General features: G+C 40.4%; 1 protein-coding gene across 2 annotated transcripts in view; it reads left to right on the forward strand.

Moving 5' to 3' along the window:
• Positions 1-463: 463 nt before the first annotated feature.
• The window catches only part of LOC136879386 (cyclic GMP-AMP synthase-like receptor), a 94,019-nt gene continuing 74,770 nt past the window's right edge, over positions 464-19,712 (forward strand). For both annotated transcript variants that reach the window (XM_067153202.2, XM_067153200.2), the window contains exons 1-6: positions 464-608; positions 683-853; positions 2,522-2,589; positions 7,121-7,241; positions 10,862-11,020; positions 15,193-15,324. In XM_067153202.2, coding sequence (XP_067009303.2) covers positions 495-608; positions 683-853; positions 2,522-2,589; positions 7,121-7,241; positions 10,862-11,020; positions 15,193-15,324 — 765 coding nt within the window. In that variant the 5' untranslated portion in view covers positions 464-494. The remainder of the gene's footprint in view (positions 609-682; positions 854-2,521; positions 2,590-7,120; positions 7,242-10,861; positions 11,021-15,192; positions 15,325-19,712) is intronic.

A 19,712-nucleotide genomic window follows, 5' to 3' on the forward strand; every position in this document is an offset into this window, starting at 1 on the left:
CAGGCAAGCAGACATTTTTGACAAGTTTCTTTTCGTAAGACTTTGGGAATGTTTTCGTTCAGTACTGCATGTACTGTACAATTGAACTGATAATTCAATAAATAGAGTACCGTACCGTAATACATGTCATTGTTTTAGTACTACAATATAGCCTTCCCGTTTATTTCAGTTCATTTTCAAAGTTATTCTGTATTATCCAACATTTTCAGTGATCCGATGTACTCCAGGTCCCGTTTAGCTCGGATAATTGAGACTCTACTGTACTTTGTCTTTTCATAAAAACTTTGGAGTCCTGTTTTGGCTGTTATTATTAGTTATTATTATTATTATTATTATTATTATTATTATTATTATTATTATTATTATTATTATTATTATTATTATTATTATTATTATTATTATTATTAATGTAATTCATTGTTTAAAATTAGGACAGGTGAAAGAAGAGATAATCTGCAAGGAGAAGAAGAAGAAGAAGAAGAAGAAGAAGAAGAATGGCAAATAATGCAAAGTATAATGCCCTGGATAGGCATCTTCATCATGTATTGAAGACAACTGTCAATATTGATGAAGAGCTACGCAGACAAATGAGTATAAATCTTCACACGGTAAGTAATCTTCTACATTTCTACCATCGGTTTACACAAAGCTGAACATTAAATTCACCTTCGTTACTTTTCAGCTGCTGAAGAAACTAATAACCCGAATGAAGAGACAAAACAGTATATTTAGGAGCCTGTACCAGAAGGTGATATATGTAGGCAGCTACTACGAGAACCTCCGCATCAAGGAGCCGGATGAGTTCGATCTGAATCTGGAACTACATCTTCCGGTTGATAAACTTCATGTACAGGTATGGAAAGTATTTACACTGACTGACAGAGCAAATGCAACACCAAGAAGGAGTGGTTCGAAAGGGATGAAAGTTGGGGAAAAAACAGAGACGGCACGGACGAATAATTGATGTTTATTTCAAACCGATATGCAGGTTACACAATGCGCACGGCATCGACTCAGTAGGATGTAGGACCACCGCGAGCGGCGATGCACGCAGAAACACGTCGAGGTACAGAGTCAATAAGAGTGCGGATGGTGTCCTGAGGGATGGTTCTCCATTCTCTGTCAACCATTTGCCACAGTTGGTCGTCCGTACGAGGCTGGGGCAGAGTTTGCAAACGGCGTCCAATGAGATCCCACACGTGTTCGATTGGTGAGAGATCCGGAGAGTACGCTGGCCACGGAAGCATCTGTACACCTCGTAGAGCCTGTTGGGAGATGCGAGCAGTGTGTGGGTGGGCATTATCCTGCTGAAACAGAGCATTGGGCAGCCCCTGAAGGTACGGGAGTGCCACCGGCCGCAGCACATGCTGCACGTAGCGGTGGGCATTTAACGTGCCTTGAATACGCACTAGAGGTGACGTGGAATCATACGCAATAGCGCCCCAAACCATGATGCCGCGTTGTCTAGCGGTAGAGCGCTCCACAGTTACTGCCGGATTTGACCTTTCTCCACGCCGACGCCACACTCGTCTGCGGTGACTATCACTGACAGAACAGAAGCGTGACTCATCGGAGAACACGATGTTCCGCCATTCCCTCATCCAAGTCGCTCTAGCCCGGCACCATGCCAGGCGTGCACGTCTATGCTGTGGAGTCAATGGTAGTCTTCTGAGCGGACGCCGGGAGTACAGGCCTCCTTCAACCAATCGACGGGAAATTGTTCTGGTCGATATTGGAACAGCCAGGGTTGCACATGCTGAAGAATGGCGGTTGACGTGGCGTGCGGGGCTGCCACCGCTTGGCGGCGGATGCGCCGATCCTCGCGTGCTGACGTCACTCGGGCTGCGCCTGGACCCCTCGCACGTGCCACATGTCCCTGCGCCAACCATCTTCGCCACAGGCGCTGCACCGTGGACACATCCCTATGGGTATCGGCTGCGATTTGACGAAGCGACCAACCTGCCCTTCTCAGCCCGATCACCATACCCCTCGTAAAGTCGTCTGTCTGCTGGAAATGCCTCTGTTGACGGCGGCCTGGCATTCTTAGCTATACACGTGTCCTGTGGCACACGACAACACGTTCTACAATGACTGTCGGCTGAGAAATCACGGTACGAATTGGGCCATTTGCCAACACCGTGTCCCATTTATCGTTCGCTACGTGCGCAGCACAGCGGCGCATTTCACATCATGAGCATACCTCAGTGACGTCAGTCTACCCTGCAATTGGCATAAAGTTCTGACCACTCCTTCTTGGTGTTGCATTTGCTCTGTCAGTCAGTATATATTATTATTTACTGGATACCAGTAGCTTGTGTGGTCTCATGAAACTAATAATAATAATAATAATAATAATAATAATAATAATAATAATAATAATAATAATAATAATAATAATAATAACAATAATAATAATAATAATAATAAAATGGAGAAAGTTTCTATAGTAATATCAGCAAGAACTGCTAACTGAAAATCCTTTTTATGTGCTCTGAGTAATTAGTGACCTTACTCATTTCAGATTGAACAGTCGAGAAAAGCAGGTTTTGGAAGAATAAAAATTCTACCTTTCAATTCAAGGACTCGAAGGTAAGTATAACTTATTTTCAGTACATTATATTGAATATGGAATTGAAATAGATTAGGTTTAAGTAATTAATATAAAATTGTTGTTAATTTTTCGATAATCCGGATCAGTTCTGGTCCCACTTAATCTGGATAAACAAGCTTCTTGTGTATTCCTTTTCCTTGCAAACTTTTGTGTTATTCCAGTCTCACGTGAAGAAAAATTAGCAATTTCCTTTTAAAGTGTTTCTCTAAAGTAATTGTAATTTTACTGATTACTTTTTGTGGGGGTAATCACATAAACAAGATTGTAAATAAAGGTGACAGATCTCTGCATATGGTCGTGAGGGTATTAGGAATCATAGTACGGATGTTAAGGAAGCCTCTGTGGCTCAGGTGGCAGCGTGTCGACCTCTCACCTCTGGGTTCCGTGGTTCAAATCCTGGTCACTTCTTGTGAGACTTGTGCTGGACAAAGCGGAGATGGGACAGGTTGTTCCCCGTGTAATCAGATTTTCCCTGTCATCTTTCATTCCAGCAACACTCTCCAATATAATTTCATTTCATCTGTCGGTCATTAATCATTGCCCGAGAGGCGTGCGTGGAAGCTGGCACAAATCCTATCCTCGCCGCAAGGTGGGGGTTTCATTCGTTCCATCCCTGACCTGGTCAATGACTGGAAAACAGGTTCTAGGTTTTAATTTTTTTCAGTAGGGATGTTAAGGTCAGGGTTTATAAGTCTCTGATAAGATATCAGTTAGAGATAATTATCTATAGGTCATTCCATGTTAAGAAAACAGGGTTGCCATATCAAACAGCTCTACTCAACAGCATCACGTGAACCCCATGGCACATATATTGGTACAACTCAGTAGGCCTACTTAAGTTCAAAATAACAGAAAGAAGAAACTAAGCTGCATTTCTAAAAAAAAAAATTTGGAGATTGAGAAGGACACAATCCAGAACCCAGATTCTGAACCACCAGATGAGGAAGAAGTAAGGGAAGTAATAAACTCCCTAAAGAACAACAAAGCATCTGGTGAAGATGGAGTAATAGCAGAACTGTGGAAGATAGCCAATGACGCCTTTATCACTGAAGTGACAGAACTGTTCCGGAATATTTGGAGAGATGAGAAAATACCAGAAGACTGGCTAGTGGCATTAATACACCCACTACATAAAAAGGGACCGAAAACAGACGTCAACAACTACCGAGGAATATCACTTTTATCTGTCACGTATAAGATTTTTTCTAAACTCCTATTGAACAGACTGACACCGCAAATTGACCACAAGTTGGGAGAGTATCAGGATGGCTTCAGGAGAGGGCGCTCTTGTCAGGACCATATCCTGAGTCTAAAAATGATTATCAAATATTACAATGCGTGGCCAAAGAACATCTTCATCTCTTTCGTTGATTTTCAAAAAGCATACGATTCAATAGATAGAGACACATTGATGGAAATTTTGAGAGAATATGACATCGATCAAAAAACTCTCAACTTACTTAGGTTAACACTAACAAACACTATATCCAAAGTGAAATTTCGAGGAGAGATCAGCAAACCCTTCCAGATAAAAACAGGTCTGAGACGGGGTGACAGCTTATCCCCAACACTCTTCAATGTGGTTCTAGATAAGGTCATGAAAACACTGTGGAAACATAATGACTCAGGTGCTATAATAGGTAGTAAAAATAAACATGTCAAACCCAAGTGTTTGGCCTTTGCTGATGATTTGGCACTCTTCGCTGAGACAGAACAGGAAGCAATAACACAGATAAATGAACTACAGGAGATAGCCGAGAAAACAGGTTTAAAAATCTCCTTCACGAAAACAGAGATGATGAGCACGGACAGGAATTATGTGAAGAGAACAATGAAGACGAAATATGGTGAAGTGAAAGTCACAAAGCAGTTTAAATACCTGGGAAAAATTATCAGCATTAACGGGATGGATAAAGAGGCCATGGAAAATAGAAGACTTAAGTTGGAAAGGCTAAACATTGCCACCAAAGCCATTTAGAACAAAAAGAATCTCTCCATCAATGCGAAACTAAGACATTATGATGCTGTGGTAAAACCAGTGATTCTGTATGGGGTGGAAACAGCAACACTAACTAACCTGGAAAAACTACTAAAGATTGAAAGGAGAATATTGAGGAGGATTTACGGCCCAAGGGTGGTAGAGGGAAACTACAGATTACGCTCAAATAAGGAGATATACAAAAGAACAGAAGACCTGGAAACAACAATAAGGAAAAGACGGTTGCGATTCTATGGACACGTGATCAGAATGGATCCAACAAGGTTAAATAAACAAATTTTTAATAAAATATACTACTTGAAGAGCCAGGGGGGATATGCCAAGCAGATGAAGGAAGAACTCAAGAGGTTAGGAATTGCAGATGAAGAATGTCGTGATAGAGACCAATTCAGGAAAAGACTTTCCAACATAAAAGTTCTGGTTGAAGAAAAGAAAGAGCGCAGAGGGGGAAGATGGACTGAAGAGAGAAGAGCGCAACATTCTGAAAGAATGAAGGCACTGTGGAGAAAGAGGAAGGAGGAAGGGATGATTAGAAGGAAGTGAAGTGGTATTGGCGTGGTCCTAAGTTTGGCCGGTTCGCAAGAAAGAAAGGGGCATTAGGGCTTATTTATGTTTTTACATGAACATGGGTACTCTACTGCACATACAAAACCTCAGTATTGAAGTTAAAGGCAAACTTGGAGAAAATAAACAGATAATTCTTATAGGCTCAGAGTGGGGGATGCAGTTAATTGCACTTAATAAATTTTCCCAGGCAACTACAGGTACTACTGTGCCATCATATTACCCCATGAAAATAATGGTAACAATTAAATGTGCTAATGAAAAAGTGGTAAAAATAAAATGTGCTTAAGAAACAACAGCTAAACAACAAAACCAAGCACAGATAAAAATCATAGCGAATTTCTGTATCAGTACAAGTCATGCCGTTCAGTAACAACTCCTGAATATTAAAACACACACAAATAAATAGATGACTTACCTACAACAGTGATAAGCTGCCAACAATTCTCGGTGTAATGGATTACACGTATGTACCAGAGCAACTCAGAAAGAAAATGAAGAAAGGGAACAAAGTGATGGCTGTTCCTGCTATTGTGCTCCTCCCTGTGAATGTATGTATGAAATAGAAAAACTTGAGTACTTACTTTTATAACTCATGGGCGAAAACATGCCCCAACCATTTTCTTTCTTTTGTAATACAATATAAAGTACATTATAATATTCTTTAATCATGAGGAATTGTGGGTGTCTAAGAGGGGGGGTGCGTTCACTTCTCGTAGATCCATAAGAGCAATACTGGTTTCTTAACATGGAATGAGCTATAGTTGTACTTCTTCTTAAAACAAAAGAATCACCATCACTGCCAGCAATTAGAGTATGGGACTCTCACCAGGATTATTCAATTCAAGAATTGGAGAAGATCGAAAGGAAAGCAGGAAGTTTTGTTCTGGGTGATTTCTGACAAATGAGTAGTGTTACAAAAATGTTGCAAACCCTGGGCTGGGAAGACGTGCGAGTGAGGAGATGAACAGCTTGACTCGGCAGAATGTTTCGAGCTGTCAGTGGATTCAGTTGAGGACAAATTGGGGCAAATATTTGTTTTTAGGAAGAGGAATTAGGGATTGTAATTATTTACCACGGGAGATGTTTGATAAATTTCCAAATTCTTTGACATTTTCTAAGAAAATGCTAGGTAAACAACTGATAGGTAATCTGCCATCCTAAGAAGCTTTCTTATTCGCTGGCTGCTGGCCCGCATACATCGTCGATGCTGTACTGTAATTGTGCCTCCACCTGTATTTTGGTCTTTGTTGTTACAATATCCATTTCAGAGAAATAATTTCCTCATACAGTTAGCCTTTTTCAATAGGGGATAAATATATTTCTGTTAGCTATTCGTTGATCACTTTAGTCACTTAAATCAATTTGTTTACAAAGTTTTTGGTGTTTGCTTTAAGTTGCACCAACACAGACAGCTTTAATAATGACGACGGGGTAGGACAGGAAAGAAAGCGACTCTGGCCTTTATTAAGGTACATTTGCCTGATGTGGAAAAGTGAAACCATGGGAAACCATCTTCAGGGCTACCGACAGTGGGGTTTGAACCAACTGTCTCCTGAATGCAAGCTGGGAGCTCATGAAAATTAGAGGATTAACCAACTTCAAAACTTGGTCGTGTCAGTATAACACTCACCCTTCATCAATACTTCCCGGCATTAAAAATAAGTATTCGAACGTCCAGCATAGGCCCAATAAGCAAAGTTCACATAAAAAAGAAGAACAAAACAATTACATTTACAACTGATCTGCATTTAGGGCTGCCATTCAGGGACATAAATCTGTTTAAATGTGTTGGTCATCTTTTTACAATCCTACAAATTTTTTATCAAAACAAATGAAAGAAAAAGTTCAGTTGTGTGTTTGAAGTTGCTAAAAATATGAGCTTAAGTGTTCATTTATCTTAAATAAGTTATGTTGAATATTCTGACAGCTGTTTGTTTCTTCAGCAATGAATATATTCTCAAGTGGGTGGATGAGCACGGATTTCTTCTGCGTGAGCGACTGCTGCAGTGGGTCCAGAGCGTGGTGGATAAAGCCCTTCACTCTTTTGATGTTCCTGGCTGTGAGGTAAGTGTCCACATCCTGTATTAGGGTGTCAAATAATTCCAAACAGCCTGCAGCAAAATATAAACTTTCTATTAAGTTTGGCCGTAATCTGGTTGAAAACAAGAATGAAAATTACGTATGGCAGTTAGTGCCGGGAGTGTCCGAGGACATGTTTGGCTTGCCAGGTGCAGGTCTTTTGATTTGACCCTGTAGGTGACCTGCGCATCGTGATCAGGATGAAACTATGATGAAGACGACACATACACCCAGCCCCCGTGTCAGCAAAATTAACCAATGATGGTTAAAATTCCCAACCCTACCAGGAATTGAACCCGGGACCCTTGTGACCAAAGGCCAGCCATGGAGCCAGGCGGTTGAAAAAAATATCCTAATCAAACAGCTGTACAGGGTGGCACGAAAAACAGCTTATAAAATATGTAAATCTAGGTTAAGAACTATGTCTATTTGCAATGAGTATCCTTAGATAATGGATGATTTGACAGAGGCAGCACGTGGCACATATGTACTGGCTTCCAGTTATAGAGCTTGGCGAATAAAGGAAGGTTGACCTGTGAATAGGTGAAAATCATGTTGTTTGATGCTGAAGCAAAGAGTGTAGTTCAGTCTCAGCAACAGTTTTGTGTTCATTTTGCTATGTGGTGGGCTCCCTGCCCACTTGCCAGCCGATTTGAAACTGAAGGCAATGTCATGGCTCTGTGTCAAACCAGTCTGTGGCTGTGGCTCAGAGCCCCTCTAAAATCACCAGAACTATCTGTGTTCAGTTGGGCATCTCTCTTCAGACAATTCAGTCCAACATTGAACTTTTCCCATAAAAAATGACAGCCATTCATAAACTAATGGCGCACGAGTGCACGACAAGAACCCTGCGTTATTGCAGAAGATGATCTGATGCTGCACAGCACATGGCTCACTGATGAGGCATATTACCTCAATGATGTTGTGAATAAGGAGAATGAGTGGTTTTGGACGAGAGAACCATGAGGTTGAAAGTCATGGTGTGGAAGTATGTGTGCAGGCCACAATTTCTAGTCATGAAATTACTGGGCCATTCTTTTTTGATAGCACCGTCAACAGTGTGTGTTACATGGACATGTTACGAAACAGTTCCCTTCCACAATTGTTGGCAACAAGACCACCAGTAGAGATGCAATGGTTCATTCAAAATGGAGCTTGTCCGCACACAGCAAATGTTGTTCTGGATTTCCTGCATGAACATCTTGAACCTGATGTACTGTTCCATCAGTATTGCAAATGTTTTCAGTCCGGCTCAATGCGGCCACCACATAGTCGCGATCTTAATCCTTGCATCCTCTTCTTCTGGGGATATTTGAAGGAGACAATCTGCTTCCAGAAACCAGAAAACGTCCTGCAATTACAAGTGGCGATTGTGACAGTTGTTCTGAGGGCTGAGTGAGGACGTGTTGTAGAGTGGATCCCGAACATGGAGATTTATCTCAAAGTGGTTTTGCACCAAAAAAGATGGGCATATTAAACACGGCCTGCACACCGACTAGTCATGCACGTTTCAGTGAGTATTTTAATATCATGTTGTATACTCAGTATTCTGTAAGCAATTTCCAGTGTATGACATTTTGTGCACCACCCTCTAGCTGAGTTAGATTTTCTGGTTGACATCACACAGCAAAAATGACCAAACTTTCAGGCTTCAGTCAGAAGACCCCAGATTCAATTCCTAGCTGGGTTGGGAATTTTAACCTTAAATGGTTAATTCTCTTGGCTCAGGGACTGGATGCTTGTACTTTCCTCAGCATTCTTGCAACTCATACACCAAACACAACACAATAACACACAGTTTTCGGTAGGTAGCACACGCTACCCACCCTTGTCGGAGGGTCTGCCTACAAGGGCTGCATGAGGCTAGCAGTGGCCAAACGCAATTAATTAAAAATATTAAAACCTTTCAAACCAAGCGTATATCTGGGAGATTCAGATCTCTAATAACAACTTAGAGCACCATTGAAAACTATAAAGATCCGTCTCATTTCAGTTATTATGTAACACTGCTGTCAGGTTTCCAAAATTAATTTCATGAGAGATTTAAGGATTTCCAGTACACAAAATCTTAATTTTCTTTGTACTCTGCTCCCTTCACAATTGATATTGAAAGCATTAAAGAAGACATGCAACTTGAAGTTATTGATTTCCATTGTGACTGAGTCCTTCAGGAAGCATTAAAAAATGTACCTTTATCAGAATTTCACTGCAAACACTTACGCGAACAGTATCCGAAATAACAGTGAATCCTGCTAAGGTAGCTTCAATGTTCAGCACACTTCTCTGCTTCTTAAGGTTGAACATATCCAAATTAAAAGTCACCTTACTGACAAACATGTATCAAGTCAAAATATTTCACCAGATTTTGAACATCTGATAGGCAGAAAAAAGTGCCAAACTTCCGCTACAAGAAAAATATTTTGTCCTAGATGTCAATATAAACTTTTAAAATTGTTCACTTACATAGTGCATGTCTGTTCATAGTTTATTTGTTTTAAAATATGTTTTCTCAAGTTCCGTATTCAGTTATATTAGATTCTAATAGAGAAGCACGTACAGTATATCAATTGCAATAAAATGTGTATGTTGAGTGTTGAGCCTGGAGGCTGGTTTGTACCTCAATAGCTCTGCCATCAGCCATCATAGGTAGTCCAGGCATCACTGAAGAGGCTTACTAGGGAAATGAGGAGGGAGATAGTCTCCTGTTGCTTTCCTCACTGAGCCACAGTTTGCTATTACATATCTGTCTGCCAAGCCCACTGAAATGCCCACACCAAGCGACATTTTTACACCATTCACAACAGGGACTGGCTGCATAAGGAATGACATTACCAGCATCGCTCATACCTCAGTCATTTTCATATTGTCAGAGCCAAGGATGAGACTGAGACAGGTCAATGAAAGTAACAGATTTGTTCTAGCCTACACAAGAAGACATAGTGCACTGTAAACACTAGGTCTCACCAGCAAAGTCATCAATAAAATATATAGGTACTCCTATAATCTAGGAATAATATTTTCTTGTCTTGATCAGCAGCCCACTGTGCTCTCTAGATTAGATTACAATGGCCACATGCTAGTTTTTGACATGAAGATGACTTGAGATGTTAGTGCCATGCCTTTGATATATCGGTCTCCAAGCCTTGTGAGTTAATTAAGCACACCACAGTGCTCTGGTTGCAACTAGCTCCGAGGTCTCAATTAATCCCACACCTCTTAGTATTAAATCATTAAAAACCAAGTCTAACCATTTGTCACTTTGACTCTTTCTCCTTCTTTTACCCCAATGGCCAACTCCACTATTCTCCTCATGTATGACTTCATCCATTGAGTTGATTCATAATGTATCCTTCATCTTCTCGGTTCAAGTAACTTCCTGCCATTGTTCTCGTCTCTTTGTACCAGGAATTGTTCTTGTTATCTTTATGTCTGTTACTTGCAACTCATGAGTAAAGAGTCCTGAGTCTGCCCAGCTTTAACTCCTGTAAAACAAAGTTGGTCTCAAAAGAGACTGCTGGATAAAATATTTTCTACACTATTTTCTTTGCTCAGCCATGGAAATTACCCCCCACCTGCACAACTGAATCTGCTCTCTCCATGTCCAGGTGGCAGGTCGCAGTCGGTCTGGGCCAGCCATCACTCTAACTGTCCGCAACAACTTGATCAACAAGGAGTATTCAGTTGATCTCGTGCCTGTGATTTCATTCAGCGGAGATGTGTGGCCTGCACCACCTGTTCGCCAGCCAGAGGAGGAAATGTGTGACGTGAGTACAGTTCTTTTATCTACCTTCACTTAAATTTATGTCCACCTCTGTAGTATAACGGTTAGGAATATTATCTGCCGTCCTCAGGGGCCCGGGTTCGATTTCCGGTATTGCCATAAATTTAAGAATGGCAGAGGAGGCCTGGTATGTGGTTGAAAAGGTACATGCAGCTCACCTCCATCGGGGGGTGTGCCTGAAAAGAGCTGCACCACCTCGGGACACGAGTTTACTTTTTTACTTCAAAATATCATATTTATAACCCATTATAAGTTAAGAATGTCATGTTTTATCCGTATTGACATATAATCAGGAGAATAGGTATGAAGTTATCTACCTTTCATTACAGTATAAGTAAAATGACAAAGAGATTTCAGATCATTTCACTATTTAAGGGACAGGTTTCAACCCAACCAGGGGTCATCCTCAGCCTTATAATTCTAAACATTTGCTTTTCGGTGCTAACTTGAGCACAGTGTCCCTCAGATTGTGAAAACTTCGATATGTGGAGAATACAGACGAAGGCCATGTGAACATTTTCCTACATTGAGCCTAATCCATTGATTGGCCTACAACTTATATTTTTTAAGAAACTTGGTCACAGGATAATACCCATATATTATGTGGTTCTCTTTCATAACAGCTGATGACTTCTAATTAACCACGCAATTTCGGCCAACATTTTAAAACATTTTTTAAGAAGATAAAGATGTTACTTTGTGTGAACTGGTACTACCAACAAATGGAACACATGCAAGGAATAAATGTGAACCGAGTGACACACTTCAGACTTCCAGTCCAACAAAACTTGTTTACAAGTGGTCTATTTACTGAAACTTTTATTTGAATTTCACATCTGGAGTTGTGTCTTCTATTTTGTCATTATATATTTTAATGTGTGTTTTATATAATGTATACGGTAAGGGATTTTAATGATTGTACATTGTATAACTTGCTGATGTTTAGAATATAAGGCTGAGCGTGACACCTGGTTGGGTTGAAATCGGTCCCGTAAATAGTGAAAATACCTAAAATCTCTGTCATTTTCTGTGTAACGTACTGACAGGTGGATAACCTCATACCTTTTCTCCTATTCACAACCTTGATTTATGTTCTATCACAATAAAAGAATAGCTAATGATACCGTTGTCATGGCAGACTTGGAAAAGGATAAGAATACAATTTTAACTATCAGCCTTGAACAAATCCAAATTGAAAGCTGACATTCTTTTGGTGAGCAAGAACAGTAAACTTTCTTAAGCTTATCCCAGTTATTTCTGGGGTTGCTTGGATCCATCCAGGCTTATTTTAGTTTTGGCTGGGAGTTTGTGACACCATGTGAGTTTTGAGATGAACATCAGAACCTAGGATCGACTGGGATTCAATCCTCAGCCTTCTGGGTGTGAAGCCAGCAAATAAGCCACTGACCTAATCCCATGAGCAAGAACAGTAGGGAAACTAATAGGATCTTCAAAAACAGATCAGGTCAAGAAATTTTGTTATCTTGGAAAACTACAAAAGACAACAGAAGTGCAGATGAAGTCGGGGGCAGAGTAACACTTTCAAATAAAGCCTTCAACAACAAATACAACATACTAACAATTAGACATTTGGTTGATATAGATGTTGATTCCCATTAAATTTACTCATTCAGGACAAATATTTCAGATTCCCTATGGGAATCAACGTCCATATCATCTGATGGCCAAGCAGGCATCAATTTTTGGTAATGAAGACAAAGTCTCTCATAGTGCATTGGCACTGCCGGTGGCTCCAAGTAGCCTACGCAATGTATGAGGTGAGATGAATCTGTTGAGGCGGGTTTTTACGACTTCCTGACATCAAGCTAATTAGAGGAGTTAATGAAATGAAGTGAATGACATGATATATGATGGTAGGAAGGGAGAAGGTGAAACCCATTGCTGGCACATACCCTCCTCCTGTCAGATATCACCAAGGGGGTCTGCTCAAGGCTTAACGTCCCCATCCGATGGATGAATCATCATCAACAGTATCATATGCCCTCATTCCATATAAAGCACTGCGGAGAGGTTTGGAACTTAATCCAAGCTTTTGGCATGTAATCTAGTGATTAGAAATTGTAAACCACTGCCTTCCCTACCCTGTTGGCCAACATACTGATGGTGAATTTTTTTTTTTTTTTTTACCAACTGGACTCGAACCGGTAACAACGGTGTCAGACCGTTTAGACTTCAACGCCTTAGTGATCATGACCGTGGGTGTTGGGAGACTAAAATTAAAATAAACTGAACTTGCAGATTACTTCAATTTAAAACTGATGGTAAGTTTTGTAATAAAAAATAAATGGTTTGGCTTTAATCAATTAATTGTGAGCTCTGCAGACAACAACACAACCTGTAGCATAGTTAGGAAAGCAATAGACTGGCGGGATCTGTTGAAGTGTTGAGTGTGTTATCTGCCTTGGAAAAAGGGAATTAAGTTCTTTCTATCTCTTGAACATTATTTTAACACATTCGAGGAATTGCAGCAAGGAAAGATCACATGGTTGGTCACTGCCAGGGAAAAACATCTGGGCTGATCACCTGTGGAGGGGAATAGACAGGTGTGTGCTCTCTCCAGTATCACTAGTAAACAGCTGAGGAGGGGAGAGGGGGTTTCAAAATATTTTTCATCCTATCAAAATTCTTTATATGTCAAAAGTTACTGACAATTAATTTATAAAGTATTTTTCTCCTTGAACATTTCTTTCTAGACCCAATATAAAGGGAGATATTTTGATGTTTGTATTTCAACAAAATATCTTCAGCAGTTCTTGTATGACGCTGGAACAAAGAAAGAAACAAACATACGTACATACCATGGCTTTTTTAGAAAGTAAGGTGCATTTGTCAATAGAGACAAAAGTAACGGTATTGTCAAAACCTTTTTATTATGTCCTCTTTGCACATTACTGGTAGGCTATTATTCCACACAGCTACCGTGTTTATCATAGCGTTCCATCTATTTTTGTTTCCCGTCAACGTAGAACTCTGCTGCCTGTGACTGAAGCCAATCTTCATCTGCTCTTCTCACTTCTTACAAGCTGCTTTACTCAAAGATATGAGTTACATTCTTGTTTCCGTATTGAACTGAGATCACAGAGATGAGTTATTTATAAGGTTCAACCTATTCAATACTAATTACGTGTTGTATGGCTGCTTTATGTTGCACCGACGCAGATAGGTCTTATGGCGACGATGGGTAGGAAAGGGCTAGTCCAAAAACACAGTGGCCATAATCTTGCATATTGACATTGTCTGTTTGGCTTTCACTTTGGCTGGAGATGACGTGTGTTGCCATTCCATATCTCCTTCCTCCCTGTATTGGGACAAAAAGGTCAAAGCACAAGCCATTCTTCTGGTTTTGTGTTCCTCAGTAAACAGTCAGGGAACCCATCGCCCACACAGTTTTCTGACTGCAAGGTGTCAGAAACGATATTGTATACCAGTGTCCTTGAAACTTGTGGAAATTGCCATGATAAAGTGAAAATAGTGAAACGCCAGTCTTCATGGATTTTTGCACCTACTTCACGCACCAAATCATCTGAGATTATAGAAGGTCGGCCCGGTCGCGGTTCATCATGGACATTGTCCCGCCCGTCCTTGAACAATCTCACTCATTTATGCACCTTGCTGTTACTCATTGCATTCGACCTCACATATCTAGCAATGAATTTCTCCAGCTGACACGTTCATTCCTGTAAAAAATCGGAATCACAGGCCGTATTTCACACTCAGCAGGACGCTCAGTTATCTGAAACATTTCAACTGTCCACACCGAACCATACACAGTGATGTTACGACTGCAACCAGTGTCAGCTCAGGCCAAAGCCATGCCAGGACACAATGCGCATGTGCATTTTGACAGGCAAAAACTTCAGCCAATCCGACTTTAGTTAAAAAGTAACCCTCGTACATACATACGGACACAAACCAATTTTTTCACCGTTCATTTTCAGAACATCTGGAATGTGGAAGAAGCTGAATTTACTGCAAATAGACATTATTGTTTTATTCATATAGAAAAAAGTGAAATATCAATTGCAAGAATCATAATTTTGGAAGTTCTAATAGGCACGCTAAAATTAATCGTGAAATTTTCAGTTCACAATAGGAAAATTATAAACTGGTCCTTATCTATTTTTTCTGTTTCAGACTTGGTTCATGGTCCCAAAGGCCCCTATGGGTTATAAAAATAGACACCTGTGGCGAATGTCATTCACGCTCCAAGAGAAAGCCATTATTCATCATCAACAGGCCATGAAACCTGTTATTCGACTTATGAAGGTAAGAACTGTTGTCAGAATGTGTAAACACAGAGTTGTTCACCAGCCCCTTATATAAGTTAGTTTATATACAACCTCAAAATATCAATCCCTGTTCCTGTACAGGATTACTACAATGGCATGCTGTATTTACATTCAGGAATACAAGGGATGGAATTGTTAGCACAAGTTGTAAATCAGTGGTGGGAACACTAATGAACACATGAAACAATCACAGCTGCCAATAAAACTGATGCTCGGTTTCTTGAACTCCGTGTTGAATTTTACTTAACACATGTTAACTAACAGTTGTTATTAATTTAACACTTCGGAGACATATCACGAGCTGTGAAGATCAACGAGCCTAACAGGGATAGTACCAACCAGGACTACAGTAAAAAGAAGAAAGTATTCCTTCCTTACGTGGCAGGTACAACTGATAGATCAGGATGCATTCTTAGGAAATACAGCATAATTCCAGTTTTTCCTCAGACTGGAAGCTCAAATCCCTGTTTTGACCAGTCAAAGAAAAACCACATCTTGAAACACTGGGCATGTATGAAGTTTCATGTGGTTGTGGTTGCTCAACCACATGACAAAAAGACTTGTTAGCACCAGGGTGAAAGAACACATCAGGTTGGTAAAGAATGTCACTTTTTTTTTTTCCTGCATGAAGAATGCCATAAAGCAGTCTGCCATAGCAGAGCATTTCTACAGTACAGAACATGAAACCCTCTTTGACCAGGCGAAGGTCATCAAGCCTGTAAAAGACTTCTATGCTTGACTGGTAAGGGAAGCCATAGAGATAGAGCTGCGCCCAAATAACATCAACAGGGAAGACGGCTTCAAGTTATCAAATACATGGAGACCTGTACTTCAGAAATACATGCATAACACCACCATGGAACAGCAGGATGCACTCTTCACAGGGTGATGAATCAGTAACTTCCCTCCCAACCACTACAGCACAGCACGATGATCCTTGAGTCCAGTTAGTGAAGTAGACCGTGGATAGTATGGGCATGACTTCCTTGTTCCTTCAAAGAATTTCTTTGTTCACTGTCGGAGGCAGAACTTCACATGCCCTGACGAAGGCCAATGCAATTTGGCTGAAAGCTTGGCTTTATATAAATATATATAGTGGCTTTAATCCAGTTACACATTTATTTCTTTATGTTAATAGTTGCCTACAATTACATGAAAAGAGTCTGAAGCATAATATCTAAGAACTGTAAGCAGCTGCTGCACTAGAGACACTGACAAGTTTCAGTCTGCGGGAAACTCTAACCTATTTTCAATTACTTCTAGTACCTTGTTCATTATGACTTCGGTAATTAGGTTATCTTTGTCGAAAACTTTCTTCTGAAAACTCTAAAAAGTTTTTTTTTCCGGGTTGTCCTTCGCCTTCTTCAGTTTATAAATAGTCTTCATACAGCAGTAAAACTTCAAACTTACGCCTTCTACGGGATACCATTTTGAAATTTTAACAGCCATTAAGAGGTTTAACACAGGGCTGCTATCATGTTAATTTAACACAAGTATTAACATTGTGTAGCCGGCCCCGTGGTGTAGGGGTAGCGTGCCTTCCTCTTACCCGAAGTCCCCGGGTTCGATTCCCGGCCAGATCAGGGATTTTTACCTGGACTTGAGGGCTGGTTCGAGGTCCACTCAGCCTACTTGATTAGAATTGAGGAGCTATCTGATGGTGAGATAGCAGCCCCGGTCTAGAAGGCCAAGAATAATGGCCGAGAGGATTCGTTGTGCTGACCACATGACACCTCATAATCTGCAGGCCTTCAGGCTGAGCAGCAGTCACTTGGTAGGCCAAGGCCCTTCAAGGGCTGTAGTGCCATGGGGTTTGGGGGGATTAACATTGTGTTAGCGTCAACAAGTATATGAGGAAGTAATCTGTGTGTCAGCTGAAGGTTCCATTAACCCTTAGCACTTAACGCGGCGGGCCATGCCTGACAACGAGAATATCCCCCATAGATCTATGTCGGGTGTTGCCTGACATGATTTTCTTTCCTATATAAATTATCGGGTTACGCACCCATGAATTACAGGTACAGTAATCTATTGCCATCTTTTGACGACAATTTGATGCCATGTGTAGTTATAATATCTTCAAAATCAGGCTTTGTTGGCATTCCTTGAAGACCATGCAAGTTTGTAAACAGACGTTGTTTAACAACATGGCGTCGTTCGAGCAGCATGAGAAAGAAATGGCAAGACATTTAGGTGAAAGTGACGTTGATTTCAGCAATAGTGAGAGTGATTTTCAATTAAATGGTGACGAAGATATTGCAAAACTTGATTGTGTTGGTGAGTTGAGTGATGAAGATCCCGATAATGAGAAAAGTATGCTAAATCTCAGTGCTGGTACCTCTACTGATGGCTGGAGGGAATACTGTGACACGGACTTGGGGTTAAAAAAACCCCATTTACAGGTACGTCAGGTTATAAGCCACCATAAGGGACCAAACCTAAGAGTGAATTTGACCTTTTCCAATTATTCATGACTGACAAGTGATTGTAGAAAATTGTGTGCGAGACTAACCAGTATGCCAGTGTAAACAATGGAAAGGTTACGCCTCTCAGACGTGAGTCTATTTGGAGGTCGTGGATATATGTTACTCTTCATTACTTCAAAGCATTTTTAAGTGTAATCCTAAATATGGCAATGAATAGTGAGCCTGAATTATGATGTGAGGCAGTGTTTTTCTGCAATACTTGTTGAAAAAAATCTGGATTACATCCTGGCGAGTGCTAAGGGTTAATGGAACCTTCGGCTGACGTACAAGTTACTTCTTCATATACTTCAAACTGGTTTTCTAATGCAGTCAGCTGCCCTCCTTCATAGTCTATGGTGCCTGTTGTTTCTTAAGAGCTTTCTTTGCTCCTTAAGGCCCAGTTTCTTCAATGAATGTTAAGTGTCAACACTGCTGTTAAGTAGACTTAACACATAATTTAACAAAACGGCCATCTCATGAAGAATTGTTAATGCTAACAAAATGTTAATACTTTTGTTAACTTAACATGGTCTCAAGAAATGCTCAGAAAAATTCGGCCTGCAAATCTCCTTCTCAAAAACCAAGGTCATGTGCAACCATTGCAAACTTCAGAATTTGAACATGAAATTTGGCACAGTTGAAAAAGTAACTGAGCTCCGATATCTTGGAGAAATTGCAGTACCAACAGGAAAAGAACAGAAGGTCCTTGAGGTCTGCATCCAGAAAATGAAGAGAGCCCTCGGTTGAACGCAAAACATTTACAACAAAAAATGCCTCTCAATCTTCACCAAAACTCAACATTACAACACTGTGATCAAACCTGAAATACTATACGTGAGTGAAACACTGGATCTCCACAGAAAAATAGTACTCAAAGACATCCTGAAAGAGGAACGTTAAATCATCAGAAAAATTCTTGGCCCAAAACTGACTGACGAAGGATACCGACTGCATTCTCGTACAAAAACCGAGGAAATCGGCTAAGACCTGGGAAAATCAGAAATCAAAGTGGCCGACATCGCGGATCGAACCTGCTACAGAACGAAAATCAGTAAGTAGGAAGTAGAATCAGAGAGAAACCACAAGAAGAAGATAGGAGCCAAGTGGACAGAAGAACGAAGAACCATGATGAGAGAAGAACTGAAGGCTGCTTGGCAAAGAATAAAATGCACAACATCTAAGTGAGCTTTGCATGATCAGTTTTCTGGTCCTTTTTGCATTTAATAATAATAATAATAATAATAATAATAATAATAATACAACAACAACAACAACAATAACAGCAACCTAAAAATTGCTACATGATCAACATGAAACTCTCCCAAAATTGGATTCAGAGATCTCCAAGTCTTCTATTTTCTCGGTAAATGCTTGAAATTTGCTGACATCAGTCGTAGCTCAAAGGCACGGCACAGTTCAGTGAGTCATTTACCATTCTTATTTGTCCGTTCATGCACTGGATATTCTCCTACTATCTTTCTGTACTTCCTCTCTTTGCCAGTCTGTGCATTGAAGTCGCCCATCAACACCTTGATATTCCTCTCTGGAATTTTTGACAATTGGTGTTCTATTTCTTCCCAGAACTTTTCAACTTTGCCTGGATCTTTCTGATTATTTTCATTTATCAGACTATGGGCATTTATTAGAGTATGTGTCTTCAATCTTCGAATTCTTCAGGAACAGGAAGACAGAACTGAAATTGTTTCGAGAAGTGAAGTTAGACTTGAAAAAGATGGGGGTTCCGGAAGATTATATCAATTTAGACAATTTGTCAAAGAAGTCCATGGTTTCCAGGAGACTGAGAAAATGCTAGTGAGGAAAGGGAGGTCCTGTATGGAAGAGGAGCAGAAGGAAGTTGGAGAAAGGATGAAAAGATACTGACAGAAAATGAAGGCAGAGA

This window comes from Anabrus simplex, chromosome 8, assembly GCF_040414725.1.
Source record: "Anabrus simplex isolate iqAnaSimp1 chromosome 8, ASM4041472v1, whole genome shotgun sequence".
NCBI lineage: Eukaryota > Metazoa > Arthropoda > Insecta > Orthoptera > Tettigoniidae > Anabrus > Anabrus simplex.